General features: G+C 39.4%; 1 protein-coding gene across 1 annotated transcript; it reads left to right on the top strand.

Annotated features, from left to right (window-relative positions):
* Positions 1–395: 395 nt before the first annotated feature.
* Positions 396–7,651, top strand: kcnh6b (potassium voltage-gated channel, subfamily H (eag-related), member 6b). Its single transcript, XM_062443226.1, has 11 exons — positions 396–539; positions 1,670–2,095; positions 2,367–2,760; positions 2,886–3,085; positions 3,197–3,449; positions 3,545–3,742; positions 4,652–4,747; positions 5,023–5,286; positions 6,092–6,272; positions 7,037–7,241; positions 7,358–7,651. The coding sequence occupies exons 1-11, from the start codon at positions 396–398 to the stop codon at positions 7,649–7,651; spliced, it is 2,655 nt and encodes an 884-aa protein (XP_062299210.1).
* The last annotated feature ends 9,579 nt before the right edge of the window (positions 7,652–17,230 follow it).

Below are 17,230 nucleotides of genomic sequence, written 5' to 3'. Positions count from 1 at the left end.
GGAGGGGCACAGCTGTATGAGCATTGTGGGAAATCAGAGTGGAGAGGAATTTGTTAAGGGGGGCAGACTATTAAATGTCACTGAAAAAGTCCATTTTTGAATTTTTTATGATATTTTCTAAGGTATATTTTGAATTTGGTATAAATTTAAGCTATGCATGTATTCAAAGAATCTACATTATAACTCCAGGATAATAAGAAATTCACATCATGACTACAGTAATGTAGCGAAGAGTATTATTGAGTGGTGTTATTATAGTAATATCAGTAATAAGCTAGACTGCTTTCCATAAAAAAAATGAAAAGTACAAGTTAAGAACAACACTATCGAAATAAAGAGTGCTTAGGATAGATATAAATTAGTTTTTCCATTCACCTGTATGCCAGCAGAGCTCAATGTCTGACACAGACCCCATGAAGTGTACGGGACCAGCCAGCAGGGGCCCCGAATGCCGATCCCCTCCAACTCCCAGGATGGAAATGCTCAGCCCCTCCAAGGTGAAGGACCGCTCTCAGAACGTCACAGAGAAGGTCACGCAGGTACAGGGCCAGAGAACCTCTGGGCTCACTGTCTGGCTGTGTGTGTTTCAGTTTATAGACTGACCTGAGAGTCAGTCTGAACTTGGTCATTCACTCAATGCCCCATGTTGCGTTCAATACTTGTCAGTTTCAGACCCTCAAGTGCTCACGGTAATCATGTTTTGCTTTCTAAGAAGTGAAGAGCCTTTCAGAAGGTTACTGTGATGACAGACTGCTGTTAATTTGCCCGTTAGTGGAAAAATCAGTAGGTGGTTTGGTGGCTACATGTTTTCCTTCTGGGTGTGAAGAGCAAAGTTACATTGAGCCACAGTTCAATTTGGACCAACTGTTTTCACAGTTGCAGCCCTGGGGCCCGGCATTCTGCATCACTGCCTCTGTGTGTGTGCGGTGGATATGAAACATATGTAACGGAAGTGTTTTCAGCAATACATAACCTTACAGTGAAATGTCACTTGTTCATTCCTGTCTCTCTGTGTGTCTAGCTATATAAATATATATCCATTTAGGTAGATCTATCTGTAAGGTCAGTGAGAATTGTCAGGGCAGCAAATATTAATCTGATATTGACCTAAAGAGAACACAAGGACTGTGGCAGCGCATGAACTCAGCTGGGTGATTGTGACGCCAAGTTCATCATTACTGCTCCAAGCTCTCCAGCATCCCATACTCAGTTAGCTATTGCGCAGTTGATAAAAGTGGACTATTGCTTTAGCTTCATCCTCAAGATTTTTTGAACTATCTGGAAGTAATTGCGCTAGCTGGATGTAATCTTCACTCAAGTCTCGCATCTGCTTAGAGTCACCAATGACAGGATGGTTACGGATTTGTTGGACCTACAAGGTCGCAAAACCAGAGCATGCAGTCTTCACCAAGAACTTGGCCACAACAGTACATCTTCTAGAAAGGTCTGTTGGTTAGTATGAGCTCTGAGAGCTAGTTGAGAATGTTTTAGTGTTTTTCTTTAGAGTTGTGGTTTTATGATATGTTAATAAAAAAAATATTATTTTGGCTTTTAAAAGTTAGAATCCAAAATTGAGATTTTACAATGGGAAATAAATGATTGAAGGAACTTGAAGGATACATGTTCATATGTGAGTATTATTGCATACTGATGCATTCTTTATGCTTAGGTACTTTCTTTGGAGTCTGATGTACTGCCTGAATACAAACTCCAAATGCCAGAGACAACGTGGTGGATCTTGCTTCACTACAGCCCCTTCAAGGCGTTTTGGGACTGGATTATTCTCCTCCTGGTCCTCTACACTGCTGTTTTCACTCCTTACTCAGCTGCCTTCCTTTTGGATGAACACGGGGACATGCGTCAAAGGAGCTGTGGCTACACATGTAACCCACTGAACGTGGCAGACCTTATGGTGGATGTGCTGTTTATTGTGGACATAGTCATCAACCTTCGCACCACCTATGTGGACCAAAATGACGAAGTGATCACACAGCCAAGCCGGATAGCCAAGCATTATATCAAAGGCTGGTTCCCAATTGATCTGTTTGCTGCAATACCTTTTGACCTTCTCATTTTAAGATCGGGCTCTGATGAGGTAAGAATTCTGCCTTTCTGAAAATAATATTGTATGATCATTAAGTTTGATCGACTTAACTGCAGAAGTTTATCTGCTTGATAACAACTATATTCAGAACCGCAAGCTTCACAATGCTTGTATACATTCAAAATATTTTTATAGATATTTGTGCTGTCCTCATGTCGATAAAATTCTCATTTTTCTACTTCAATTCTCTGAACCTACTTTACTGCATTTCATTTTTTTTTATCTGTAACATCCTCTTTTTTGTTGCTATTGGAAACTAAAGATGGCAACCTTAACAAGCTTGCTGAAAACAGCTCGTCTGCTGCGATTGGTCCGTGTGGCAAGAAAGCTGGACAGGTATTCTGAATATGGGGCTGCTGTCCTCTTCTTGCTTATGTGCACCTTTGTGCTCATCGCCCATTGGCTGGCCTGCATCTGGTATGCAATCGGGTTTGTGGAGAGGCCGTACACAGAGACAGGCTGGCTGGATAACCTGGCAGAACAACTAGGCAAGTCATACAACGACAGCGACTCCTTCTCTGGTCCGTCAGTCAAAGACAAGTATGTCACTGCTCTGTACTTCACTTTGAGCAGTTTGACAAGTGTTGGCTTTGGAAATGTCTCTCCAAACACCAACTCTGAGAAGATCTTCTCCATCTGTGTCATGGTCATTGGCTGTGAGTTGAAAAACACTGTTTTCATAACCCCTTTACAGCATTTTTAGCAAGTATTACAACTGAAATGACACAATCACCAGGATGTTATTGTTATCTCATTGTCCTCATTGATTCCTCTCTCTCAGCCCTCATGTATGCCAGCATATTTGGGAATGTGTCTGCCATCATTCAGCGGTTGTATTCTGGTACAACACGCTACCACACTCAAATGCTGCGAGTCAAAGAGTTCATCCGATTCCACCAAATCCCAGGGGGCCTGCGCCAAAAGCTGGAGGAGTACTTTCAACATGCCTGGTCCTATACAAATGGCATTGACATGAATGCCGTAAGACAGCAATTATATTACTTACTGCTGAAACTACAGCCAAGTTTGTTCAATGTGCCTGTTTTGCATCTGCTCATTGACATGCTGATGGTTTTGTCTTCCCATACTCAGGTGTTGAGGGGATTCCCAGAGTCTTTCCAGGCAGACATCTGTTTGCACTTGAACCGATCTCTGCTACAGACCTGTAAGGCTTTCCGTGGAGGCAGTCAAGCTTGTCTGCGTGCATTGGCTGTGAGGTTCAAGACAGTCCATGCTCCTCCAGGAGATAAGCTGATCCACTATGGAGACATCCTGGACTCTCTCTACTTCATCTCTCGTGGTTCCATCCAGGTCATCAGGGATGATGTGGTGGTTGCCATATTAGGTGAAGCATTGAATCTTAGACACTTTAAATGTGATATCTCAAAAATGCTGCATAACTAATACTTGATCCGTTAAAACATAATAATGCTCTTTCAGAAAAGAATGACATCTTTGGCGAGTCTATCCACTTGTATGATGAGCCAGGGAAGTCCAATTCAGATGTACTCACCATCACCTACTGTGACCTGCACCGCATCCTGAGGGACGATCTGCTGGAGGTCTTAGATATTTACCCCAGCTTTGCAGACAATTTCTGGAGGAACCTAGAGATAACGTTTGACCTAAGAGATGTATGTTGGCTGTTATTTATAAAGTGTATTATAGAGAAACAACACCAAACGTCTACAGTTATGCTAGTAGCTCTGTACTTACAACAGTGTTTTTTGCTAAATGTTAATGTCAGCAAGTTAACATGCTCACAGTGACAACGCTTGTGTGCTGATGTTTAGCAGGTATGATGTTTACTATATTCAACTTATTACTTGAGTGTGTTAGTATGCCAAGATTTGCTAATAAGCAATAAACACAAAGTACAGCTGAGGATGTTGTGAATGTTGTTACTTTTGCAGGTATTTGGTCATAAACCAAAGTATTGAACAAATTCAAATGTCAAGCTGATGATGGGAGTCAATGAAAAGTCAAGGGATCACCAAAGTCATTACAATTCATCCTGAGGGGGACACTATTGATTATACCAAATTTCACAGCAATCCATCCTGTAGTGGTGCCAAAACATTTTGATTAAAAGATTCCAAATAACAACCTCATGGTGGCTCTAGAGGAAAGGATCCCCAAAATCATTAGAATACGTTGTCTGGGAACAATTCATTTCTGTACAAAATATCCTGGCAATCCATCCAGTAGATGCTGATATATTGTAATTTGGACCCAAGTGATGGACCGATCATCTGACAGACAGGCATTGCCATCCTTAGAGCCATGTTGCTAGCATGGCTAAAGATTTGACTTTTTTTTTAGAAGTTAAAAACTTCTTATCTGCTGGTTGCCCATTAGAAGGGTTGAACATATAGTTCATGCCAATACATGAACTTTCAAGTATGGTTTAGGTATTTTTGTCCTCTCCCTAAGTTTCTTGGGAAGTTTTTTTCATTATCTGTTGTAATGGGCCAATTGCACCATTTTAATATGATTGACTTCTGTATGGGTTAACCATTTTTTTCTGTGTTCATCAGGCTGATCAAGCACCAGTTATAACAACTGATGACTCCGGTGATGACTGTGGATATCGCCACAAGCCTAGACACAGAATCCAAAACCTGGACTGCCGAATCAGGCCAGGTATCTTATGTTTTTTGTTTGTTTATGCCATGTTCAAATCAACCTGAACCTGAATCTTGATTTTCCACTTCCGACCATACCCTGCTAATCTGAAAGAAAACCTGCACAAAATATAGAGACTGAACCATGATTGATCTAACTGGACCATGGTGAAAGTACAAAATCAACACAACGATATTAGTAGAAGCTATTAAACAAAATACTGTATACAGTCAGTGAGTAACAGTAACAGAAGTAGAGAAAATCAATGAATTGAACTGCTTTCCTGTGAACAGATGGAATGGATCATGAAGACTCATACCCGCTTCAGTCCTTCCGGCATCGTCACTCACCTACGCAGGCCCACTGGGATGACCGCTGTAGCTGTGGTTCTCCATGCTCCCAGTCTAGTGAAGACCAGCCTCTTGCTCACGGTGCCAAAGTAGAGCTTTACTCCCCAGAAGATGCCAGACGGGAATACTCCCCCTCTGTAGTGCAGCTGCTACCCCCAAGTGGCGCCTCAGTGGGGAGGGAAGCAGTGTTAGACAGGGGCCACCAAGGTAGATAAATATGAGTGTTTTACCTCATTTGTGGGACAAAAACTCTGGTACAAAAGAAAAAGCATAGAGTATATACATTTTAAACATGCCATGATTGACCACAGCTGTTGATGTTGGACTGTAGACTGAGGCTTGGAAGTTAAACATACTTCCCACAGGGATGGCTGGCAGTTCAATTCCGGGCTCCTCCAGTTTGCATGTCAAAGGGCCCTTGGGCAAGATACTGAACCCCGAACTCCCGATGGCTGCACCAACAGTGTGTGAATGTGTGAATGAATGTTAGTCCCCCTGATGAGCAGGTCAACACCCTGCATGGCAGCCCCTGCCATCAGTATATGAATATGTGTGAATGGGTGAACGTGACTTGTAGTGTAAAAGTGCTTTGAGTAGTCGAAGGACTAGAATAGAATTATATAAGTACAGTCCATTTTCCATTTACCATTTACCATTTACCATTTAGCATACTGTGTAGAGTTTGTTGTCAAAAAAACCAAAACAAAAACATGATTTTGGTTACATTCACAATGATTCTTAAGGTCTTACCAACATGTTGAATGCATTCATTTTTTATAATGTTCTAAAAACATTTGCAGATGTTTTATGCTTTATGCCAAATTGTTAAAGAAGGCTTGAGGTCATCAAACCATTGCTCTACAGTACCACTACTGGTCAAAAACTTCACATGGTGCCTTTAATGTATTGTATCTCTACTGTGCCTTTGAACATTTTCAATATTACCATAATCTGAACAAGAATGAATCAAAAAACATGTTCACCCTTTTTTTTGTTTTTACATTTTCTTCAGCTTCTTCTTTGAATGTGCCGGGAATGTACCGCTACTGGCCAGACCGACAGTCACAACAGTTTTCCAGTCGCACTTGGCGATCTTCCTCTGTCCGTAACTCATACCACCCACCACCATTCACAGAAGACAGGCCCAGTGAGCTAGAGTCTCGACTTGAGGTTTTACATTCACAACTCAACAGGTGAATTTAATGATGTCCTTAAAAAATACTGTAAGTACAAATGACAGATATAAATGTATGAGTATTAACGTCAATTGGAACTACCACAGGAAATGGTGGAGTTTTAGATTAAACAGTTCATTACCACCATTTTGTTTGTGTGTAAAATAGTTGGAAATAGTGATGGAATTGGACAAATTCAAGTCGGGCCAGAGTACTGAAAACCCTACTAATCTTACAGGATAACTATCTCAAGGAAAACAAAGAGGTACAAATACATAGACAGGCATTGATGGAAAGGTCTGCAAAGACTGTCTGTTAGCAAAGCATGATCAGTTGGTAATTGTGTTGAGATGAAGAAACTTGTGTTGAGCCATATGCTTTTTGTTATGGTCGTTGTTATGACACAGCAAGTGCAACAGAACAACAGATGTTTTCTCTGGCTTCTCTTAAGTAATCCCCAAGCAGCTTTATACTTCCTTGGAGGTCTGTCCTGTGGTCTGTTTCTATGTGGCCATGCTCAGCACAAATCTAAAATGGTCCAACTAGTCTAACCACCCAACCTGACTCTTTCCAATGCAGAGGAGCAACTTCGAGCCCATCCTGAATGCTCACTATCGCATAGAATGGGGCCAATCAACCTGCTTAGAAATATCTTATGAATGTGATTACATTCCTCCATCTTTAATCAAAGCCTGGTGTAGGTTGGAACGAATATTATTGGACACTGATATGCCAAATCACTTCACTTAACAACCTCATTCTCTTATCCTTTATTTCCCCAGACTGGAGACTCGCATGACAGCTGACATCAATGTTATTCTCCAGCTTCTACAGAGGCAGATCGCTCCTGTTCCTCCAGCTTACAGCACTGTATCATCTAGTACCCTCCCTACAGATTCAACTGGCTTGTATGGAACTGGGACAGCAGTCCTGCATACTATCTACCCCATGTCCCCCATACAGATGGACAGCCGTGCACCCACGCAGGTATAGAATAATACCAAATAGTAGTGAAATTTAAGAGAATCTCTGAAGCAAGAAAAATGAAACTCAGAAAAAACCCACTTCAGCTGAGTAAAGTATACATGTTTGTCGTCCTACAGAGCTCTACCCAGACCGATCTTCAATTCACCAAGAAGTCCCAGGAGTCACTGTCCAGTGGTATCCATGTGACTGTGGCATCGGACGACACTATGTTCATGACTGTCACCCCTGAAACTGAAACCCATGTGGGGTCACCACAGCTGCCCCAGCCATCAGTTAAATCCTCCCTCATGGAGAACCCTGGGCTGTGTGGCAGCCTCCGCTACCCCTCACTGCCGGGGAACCTGGACATCACCTCAGGACTGGCTGAGATCCAGAAGCACCTCTCAGATCCTGTGCTGCCTGTCGTCTGACTGTGACTTTCAAAGTAGTCACTTTCTGCTGCTTACAGACTTTTGGAGAGGGAAAAGTGACTAGTCCAGCTCTTTGTCTCCCAAAATTCAGCTATCAGTAAATATTTTGGAAGTAATCTCCTTTTAATGAATGATTCACACAACACAGTAACTCATTTAGGTGTTTGATAAAGAGTGCACAGGTGTCAAATTTTCTTTACATCTCATTGGCCTGTTCCATGCCTATGTTCCATCCTGAGTAATTACTTCCTTTACTGACTAGTTCAAAGTTTCTGCCTACATGTTATTTCAGAGTTTAAGGAACTGTTATAATTTAAAAAAAATATGCATATTCCCTTTTTTGCCACCAGTTAAATGGCATTACTCTCAAATCTGTTTGTTATGCTAAATATGACGTTACAGTTAGCCTAGCTTAGCTCAGCACAGAGACCGGAAACAAGCATAGACTGAAACAAGGGGGCCATAGCTATCCTTGCCCTGTCGAAAGGTAACAAAATCCACCTACCAGCACTTTGTAATACTGACTAATTATATATTGTTTGTGTTATCTTGATAGAAACTAAGGTATAAAAACAAGAAGTTGTGGTTTCATGGAAGGTTATGTGCCAGTTGACTGCTCCAGGTGAAATAGTCTGGCGCATAACCTCCTGTTTCCAGTACTGGTCCTAAACTAAGCTAATCCGGTGCTGGCTGTAGCTTCATATTTATTGTTCAGATAGGAGAGTAGTATTGATCTAATTAATAATTGTTTTGTATTAAATAATTATGTCAGTGATCTTCACAATCACAAAAGGACTAATAGCATTCATGAACATCGGTTTCTTGACTGTTTGAAAAAGTAAATTCTCTATATTATATTGATCTTGGATGTACGTCAGGCAGTGTTCTCAGTATTATACATTAACTGGGAAAATTCACTTTTTTCAACCTATCATTTCTAACTGTCAATCTGTACTATAAATTCTTATCATGTCTTAATGAGTCACCTTACTGTGAGATCATTTTAACTGTTGTCTAAATATAAAACTTCTGTATAGTGGTTAGTGTGAGGGAGTGTTTATTTCTGTATAAAATTAAAATTATGAATTAAATTATTGATGCAGAAATTAAAAAAAAAAAAAAAAAAGTATTATAGTAAGTTGGTAAACCACAGTGTATTATGCACAAATAATGTTTGAAATAAAGATAGCCTAGTTTTAAGTTTAAAAAAATTAATAAATCCACATTTACCACATTCAATCCACATTTAAATATTAAAAATTAATAGTTGAGAACCATGTCATGGGAGCTACAAGTGAAATGCACCATGTAACATTTAAAAACAAAAATGTAAATGACTAGCTTATTTGTCTATTTTGTTTTGATGCTCCTTTTTTTGTTTTCTGAGACAGAACATACATCACAAAGTCTTAAAATGCCATCTTTACACTCCAGCTCTCACTCAGTTGAACCACATCATCTGTATCAACATGAAACCAATATGAGCGTGAACTCAATATTGCTCTGTCCTTAAAAAACAAATAGATTTCCTTCAACTATGTCATGTCAGCTTGTAAATCTGACAGAGAATGTGTTTGAGTTGTTTTGGGGAGTATCATGACTGCAGGTCAGACTGAGGATTTCCAGGCTGTTGTTGTAGCGGACAGTGATCTAATCGGGCTGGGCGGAGGTCCACTGGATGATATTGATCACTCCTGCAGCTGTATTGGCCAGTATAGGGTCCTTGATGGCCCACGGCATCTGCTGGATGTCCCAGATTAGAGCATGGTGATCATCCACTCCACTAGACAGAAATGAGGGGAGGAGGAACAGGAAACAGGAAAAATGTTCAGTCTGAACTAGTAAATAGCTATTTTTCACATGATTTTCTTATTCACCAAATATAAGAACATAAAGGCAAGATCAGGGGAAACACAAAGTAAGTAAGGGACAAAATACTCACTAAAAAGAACAAAACCTGTAATGTCTATAATGTTGCTGTTACTGCACCACAGGACTATTAGCAATGTGCACTTTCCACGGTAACTGGCAAGCAGATGTGGTAATCTCTGCTGCTCTACTTGGTTTTTTCCTAAACATTGCACATTCTGCTCTGATTGATGACCTTGAAGCCAACATCCGATGTGATCGATCAATTACAGCCATCGCAAGCTAAATCAGGTCCTGGCGCCTCTTATGATTAACTTATTTCCTAGAGGATTGTTTTAAGAGTTTAAATACCCTTACATTTATGGCTTTTGTTGTTTGAGAAAGTGATTCTGCTCTCTTTCTCCTTGTATATTAATATTATAAAAGTGAGATAACTTTTTCTGCTGTTGACAGGAGTGGTCTTCATTATAGGTGAGACTGTGTGCCTCCACACCACGAGACATTGACCTTGACAATGAACTTAAAAAGTATTTAAAGCTCCTATCTCATGGATTTGACATTTTTGACTTAGGTAACTCTTTGTTGTGGTGTCAACACTGCCATTTGTTCCTCCATCTTTCACAATAACTGTGTTTTCCATCAAGCTGCTGAGTTGAGTTCACGTGTTGCATAATAACAGCTCCCTCTTGTGCTCATTGTCAGTGACTGCAATAATGTTGTACTGAGATAATGTTCTCCTCTCATTCTGCGACAAATACTGATTCATTTTAAGCTTATCCCCCAATAGTGCAAACATCCATCTGTGTGAATACAGATAATTGTGTTTTCCGTTAAACCTGCTTACCTGCTGTGGCGATGTGAGGGCTTCTTTTCAGACCACCACTTTTGACTGTGATTTCTCTTTTAACCCTGTGGCCGCTGATGAATGTGAGCACTGCTTAGAGGATTATTCATCAGTAATGACAGCATGTTATTAGTGACAAACCTGAGCTTTAACATGTAATTTGCCTTGACTTATGTTTGCACATGCTTTGTTTTTTTCCACTGTCCACAGTGTCAACAGCATTTGCTTCGCTAGTCATCCCACAGCTTGTTTGCACGTTCAAAATATCATATTTCACATCATATTTGCATCACTTATTATAGTCATTAGTATTTCAGCATTAACTTAGTTTAAAGTTGGAGTTTGTAGCAGATGTATGCAGACCTACAATATATTTTGTACTCTCCTGTCGAAACTATCATTGTATATTGTATTATCGTTAAAACATTTTTTTGTGATTATCATTATCTTTTCTGATCAAGTTTATGACATTAAGTCTCACAATGAGGCAATTGATATATAGTCCCATCTGGGCAGTTTAAACATGGAGTAGAAATATAACCAATGAGTCTCCATTGGCGTACAGTAAAAATAAATGCTCAAGTAATTAGTAGGTGATAAGGAAATCAATTTAAAAATAAAAAACAAAACAAAAACTTGAAATGACCACCTGAGATTATGGCATTTCTCTTGTCATTAATGCAACAAAGATTTGACGGACAAAGGCAGAAAGATTCTTTAGTCATAGAGTGGAAAAACATTAATTCATGTCAACTTTGGCTCTCTGTCTCATTGATTTAATTGTTCTGTCATAAAAACATTTAGTCTGTGCTACAGTTACTCCATTACATCTGCACAATATTACAAAACTGAACTGAAACTGCACATTCAGTGGCTCCTGATATGCTGCTGAAAGCTCAGTATAATATATATAATATATTGAATATTTATCATCATCTCTTTGTGGAGCTCCTGCGTTATGTGGCTCTGCTCTTTTCCATAAATATGTGATTTGCAAAACTAGTCATGACTTTGACTGATGCCTCAGCACTAACTATATGTGCAGCAGCTTGAACAGAAGTTTGCCACTTTCATCACAGCTGCAAGATTCAGTAGCATCTCAGCACAAACATCCCTACGAGTGCTAATAAAAAGGTACAGTATGTGTCTGTATTTATTATTTACCAATGTTTATGTGCATTATTAATTCATATGTGCTGTTCTGATGTTCTTTTGTGTTTATTGTCATCAATTCAGCTCAGTAATGCTGCTTCATTACAAGCTCTTGACCAACCATTCTGGCTCCAATGGATTTGACTGGGAAGGATTTGACTTTGACACCTGTGACAGTCATAAAGAGGGCATTTATGTTTGGGCTGTTAGTTCAATTATATGCTTTGTTTTTGGTTTTCCTGCATCTATTGCCATCCTGTGGGAGCTGTTGAAGGCACACAGGAGAGGAATTCCCTTAAAACCAAATGATTTCTTCATGCTGAACCTCTCTGCCATGGATACGGTCTTCTTTGTCTTTATGGTACCTGGAGTATGCAATCATCTCATTTGGCACATTTGGGTGTTTGAAGCTATTTGGAATGCTTTTTTTGCCTTGAACATATGTGGGAGACCCCTCATGATGGCTTGTATCTGTCTGGACTGCTATCTGGCGGTGGTTCATCCAATCATCTACCACAAGAAGAAAAGTCTGACTCCCAGGGTCGTGATGGCTGGCATTGTTTGGACTTTGACTGTCGCCACTGGAATTGCATACAGTCTTTCTCGCGATTTATATTTCACCATGTTTCCCTCTGTGCCGTTTATGATTGCTATTGCAATAATTGTAGTCTGCGACTCCTTCATACTCCACACATTGATTAGGTCTGACCCAGGCAGAAAGAATATCCACGCACAGAAGCAAAGAGCCATTCAGACCCTTATCAACAGCTTAGTGATTGCAGCCATTTCCTACGTTCCTCCAGTAATTATGTCTATATTTGGGAAGCATCTGTTCGCTAATTTCACTATCTACATGTGCTTTGTTGCTGTTCCAATAACCATTACTTCCACTTTGGGATCTGCTGTCATGCCTTTACTCTACCTAAATAATCTTGGGAAATTGGATCGTTTTAAACTCTGCAAGTCTTAATTCATGTTCAAGGTACTCATTTCTCCTTCTCCCTCTGAAGAAATCAGGTGCTGTAGATGATTTTAAATTTCCCCTCCACTCAAAAATAAATAAATTTGAGTTTCACTTTGCAGTTTGACACTAGAAACTGTTACATTTCATGATTCGTTAACTTTTCAGAAGTTTCATGACCCAAAATCAATTCTCAAATAAGCAATATCCCCAACTCAAGGTGTTATCATGCAATTCTTTTTTGTAAATGTTTGATGTACTGTTGTTCTTCTCTTATGTTGTTTATTTATTGCCATACAATATATGTGAGTTGTATGTTTTACAGTAATGATTTGTTTTGTGCCAAAAAGGAAGTTGAAATAACTGTATTTAGTACAAGTAATTAGTGGCTCTACAAAATCTGTTTTTGGACCTAGTATACTTGATTGAGTATTAATATTAAAATTAGGAATGAATCCCTGTAATCGGTTTTACAAACTGAAATTTACAATAAAGCTTTTGATATGGCGTGAACACTTGTTATATCAGATGTACACTTAGTCTATACTACATACTCATATTTCTGTTGTTCTTCTCTCATTGTGTTTATTTATTATCATAATGATATATGCTTGTTATATGGTTTACAGTAATGATTTGTTTTGTACTAAAAAAAGTTAAATTGAAATAACTAGTAATTAATAAGTTGCTCTATTGTATGCTAAAATCTGTTTTTGGACCTTGTATATTTGATTGAATATTAATATCTGAAACCTGAAATAAAACTGTTGAAACGCTTCTTTGAACACTTATTATTTTAGATGCATTTATACTATATACTCATACTTATACCCACCTACATATGTGCTACTACTTATGATGATGTGTTCACTTACTGTGGAATAGGTGAACACTGATGAGCTCGCTGAGGTTGACCTCATCTCCCAGCATACCAGCTTCAGGCTCCAGGTATTATACATGACAGCTCACTCTCACACTGTTGTGGCTTAATGGGCAGAGTCATTGTTAATGTTTAGTAACACCTGTTCTTTGCTGGGTCAAAATTGGATGACATAAAAATAAAAATATAAACAATCTAAAAAGCAATTTGATGAATAACTTGTTTTTATTGATCAAAACATTTGTGAGCCGTCTTCAGTTCCACAATAATTTTACTTGGCTTTTGAATACAAATAATACATCAGAAGATAATTAACAAATGCCTCTCTGGCCTAGAGGACATTGTGCTGCTCTTTAAACATGTATGAAGTATAATTTTATGAGCAAAGCTAAAGAAAAGTCCAACAAATAATGCATGTAAACGTCCAGTGATTATAATACACACATTTTCTTGCTTACTTTGAAAAACTAAAGACTTATTTTCGGTGATAGATTCGTTAAATGAGGCTTTCTCACGCATAATGATCACATTTCAAATGTAAATGATGAAAACAGGCAGATGACCTTTCATGACAGTCCAGGTACAATGCAGGTGTGCAGTGCAGGTATAAACAAACATCATTTACATACCTTGGTACTGAACATATATATTTACAAAAATGTGTGTATCGAAAAAATATATTATTTTCCAACATATAATGAGTGACTGTGAGAAATCTCAAACACAGAAGAAAAAAAAACACATGTTTTTGTCCTGTTTCAATGTTTTAATCTTGCCCATTCCAGTAGCTTAACTTGTTACGCTCCATTGATTTACATCTGTTTGTTATTCTCACTGCACACTGAGTAGTGCAAAGGTTAACTAAACTAACATATTTTTACGATTATTATTTTCAACCATGGATCATATATCATAAATATATGTGAAATTGAAGGCACGTCTGGTTCTAGATGATGAACTGGATGCTACATATTTTGAACCTCACATCAACAAGTCAGACTCTTACCACTATGCAATTGAGTTCTTTGGTTTGCAAAGGTTCACACTTATGTTACATTATTTCCATTATCAACTAAGTATTTCCATTAAAGCAATTACAAGGAACATTTTGCTACAGATAACAATACAAGCTACAGAAAACGTAATCACTATCATTCCAGCTTCAGGACTGCTGTAAGTGACACAAACTGAACCACCACACCCTGCTTGTAAATCATCTGAACTGTTACATCGAACAGCAGAGGCCCTTCAGACTCCCCAGATTGCCCAAATAAAGCAAAGGCATGATTGCACTTCCTGCAGTTGGTGTTACCAGGATAGGAATTGCTAAAAAGCATTCATACTCTCTGTAATCATTAATAAGCATTTCCCCAATGACGTATCCCAGCACCGGGGGGACATATGAGAGTACGGTCATTACCATGCTGTTGGTGATGATCTGGAGAGCCTTCCCCTTTTGGGGTGCAGGTGTTCGCCTGCATGGTGGGACCTCTTTAAAGTCCAGAGGATGGAGGCATCACAGATGATAATGATGGGCAGCGCTATGACATACACAAACATGGCCCGGGTGCTGTGGTTGAGTTCGTCAATGACTGTAGACATGGACCCTTGAACAGCAGTAGTGGTCCACACACCAGCAGCCATCAGGACCCAAGGAGTCAGACTCTTTCTTGTGCGATAAATAATAGGATGGATCACAGCCAGGTAGCAGTCCAGACAGATACATGCTGTTAATAGAGGTCGTCCAGCCAGGTTTAAGGCATACAGAAAATTGCTTATCATTGCAACGGACCTGAGGTCCCAGAGAAGGAAATTACACAGCCCAAATGGGACAAAAGACAAGAACACCAGGTCCATGATGGTGAGGTTGAGCATGAAGACGTTGTTGGGGGTAAAGGGGGTTCCTGCTTTGTGTCTCTGAATAAGCTCCCAGAGAACAACGACACATGCGGGACATCTGACCACAGAGCAGAGAGCGCTGAGAGCAGCCCAGACCAAAATCCCTGTCATCGTGTCACCACAGTGTTTAGTAGTGTCCCCAAGTTCACTGAAGTTAAGAATTTGATTCTGAGAGCGAGGATGTACGTGGAGAAACATTTATTAGCAGCCTTTACACCTTGATAAGACTCATCTGTGATGACCTAAACCTGAAATAAAAAAGAAATACACCAAATACTAGTGAGGCAAATACAAAGTGGTTTCCTAGTTTCCAATTTCACAAATATTGCTGACCAGTTTGGTTTTCAACTTACCTTGAGGTTCTGACTGTATTTTGGGATTTTGGAGACTTTGTAATGAAGCAGTCAGTTTGTTTCTACTGTGAAAGTATTGATTTGAATATGCAAGTGACACTGAGGATCATCTTTCAATCTTGGCCTATACCAGTGTTTTAATAAAAAGGAATCAAGTGGACTCTAACTGTTGTAGCTACATTAGTTAATGTGCTTTTAGAAAGGCACGATGAGGAGTAGATGTGCTATAAACTTCTTAGGTTGCATTAAAATGAAGCTTCTCTGCCTCACTGTACAGTTAGAGGTCAAAGGTCATGGGGTTAACCTCCATCCAGTCCATACAGTTTCTTTAACTACCCTGCTGTTATTTACTACTTTCACATGAGACATTATTATCTAATTTGTGCAACTTTTATAGAAGCCTATTCTATGGGGGCCCGGAGGGTCATAACACAACAGCATTTCACAAAACACTCCTCCAAACACTCCACTAAAGTGATTAAAGATCTTCATAAAGGATATTTCAGAATTGGAGAGGTAGGTAAAAGGATGAAAGTGTGTTTATCCTCCACTATAGCCCTGATTAGACGTCACATGACCATAGTGTTCATGGTACTACAGTGATATTTTGAGCTCAATTCATCAGTAGTCAAATTGGCCAGTAATTTTACAAAGTTGCCCGCCACAGTTCATTTTTACCTCTTATGGTGGGTTGGCAGGTGTTAATATCAAGCCCTGGTGATCAGGTGTCATTGTCATCAGCTCTAAACTCAATCTCGATCTCAACAACTTGGTAAGGATAAGATCATAACTGATCTCCACTAAAGATGTTAATTAACTTGGCAACTTAGATATCAAGGTCTTATAAATGAAGACACAAGTTTGCAGCTGCCTTCTTGATGCAAGTAACAATCATCCAAACTTTTGATAAGTGAGTGCAACAGCTGTCTGCTGTAATGAACAAATGGTACTGTTGTGGACAGGGTACAGGTTTAAAGGAGGTGGCTGTAGCATGAGCATACAGGATATCTCCATAATCCAATGTGTTTTCTGCTTTGAAAAAACAAACAAGCTCTGTTCCAGTAAAAGAATCCAGCTAAACAAAGTCGTAAGTCTTTAAAATGCTAAACGTGTCCATTAGCTCTCCATTTAAAGCATGGATAGTTGTGGGAACATTAAGGATTTGTGCTCTTGAAATTTCTAGAGGTCAAAGGCAGACTGTAACCTGAAGGCTGGGTCTGCTGTAGGGTCAATGGGGCGTTGTGTGTCCCTTTGGAGAATGTTGCAGTTTTATTTACTATCGCTGGGTGGCAGTAGCAGTTTGTTGTGCACAGTAACCTGCAGTAACATAGTGCAAGCAAAACCCATTGACCTTTTGAAACTGACCAAACTCTAAGGATAGGCTCACAAATGTTTCCAGTCTAAAACAATGGCCAGGTACTCAAATTACCATTGACGCATTTTTCTTGCTGTAATCATTCCTCCTGTTCATACTGACCAGTAAGAGATCCCTTCATCATGGCCTTTCAATGTAAGTAATGTGGGGCAATATCCACACTCCTTCCATATGTATTTAAGTTTATTTGAAGCTGATATTATATATTCAACGGTCCCAAGAAGTCAAATCAAGACACAATTTTTC

This window comes from Scomber scombrus, chromosome 21 (assembly GCF_963691925.1).
Source record: "Scomber scombrus chromosome 21, fScoSco1.1, whole genome shotgun sequence".
NCBI classification, from domain to species: domain Eukaryota; kingdom Metazoa; phylum Chordata; class Actinopteri; order Scombriformes; family Scombridae; genus Scomber; species Scomber scombrus.
This window is presented reverse-complemented; position numbering and strand designations above follow the sequence as displayed.

Excerpts from the sequence above, each read along its gene's own strand:
- kcnh6b (XM_062443226.1), top strand. The coding sequence starts at position 396 with ATGTCTGACACAGACCCCATGAAGTGTACGGGACCAGCCAGCAGGGGC. Across the intron at positions 3,086-3,196 it reads ATGGCATTGACATGAATGCC|GTGTTGAGGGGATTCCCAGA; the intron begins GTAAGACAGCAA and ends TCCCATACTCAG. Across the intron at positions 3,743-4,651 it reads GTTTGACCTAAGAGATGTAT|CACCAGTTATAACAACTGAT; the intron begins GTTGGCTGTTAT and ends AGGCTGATCAAG.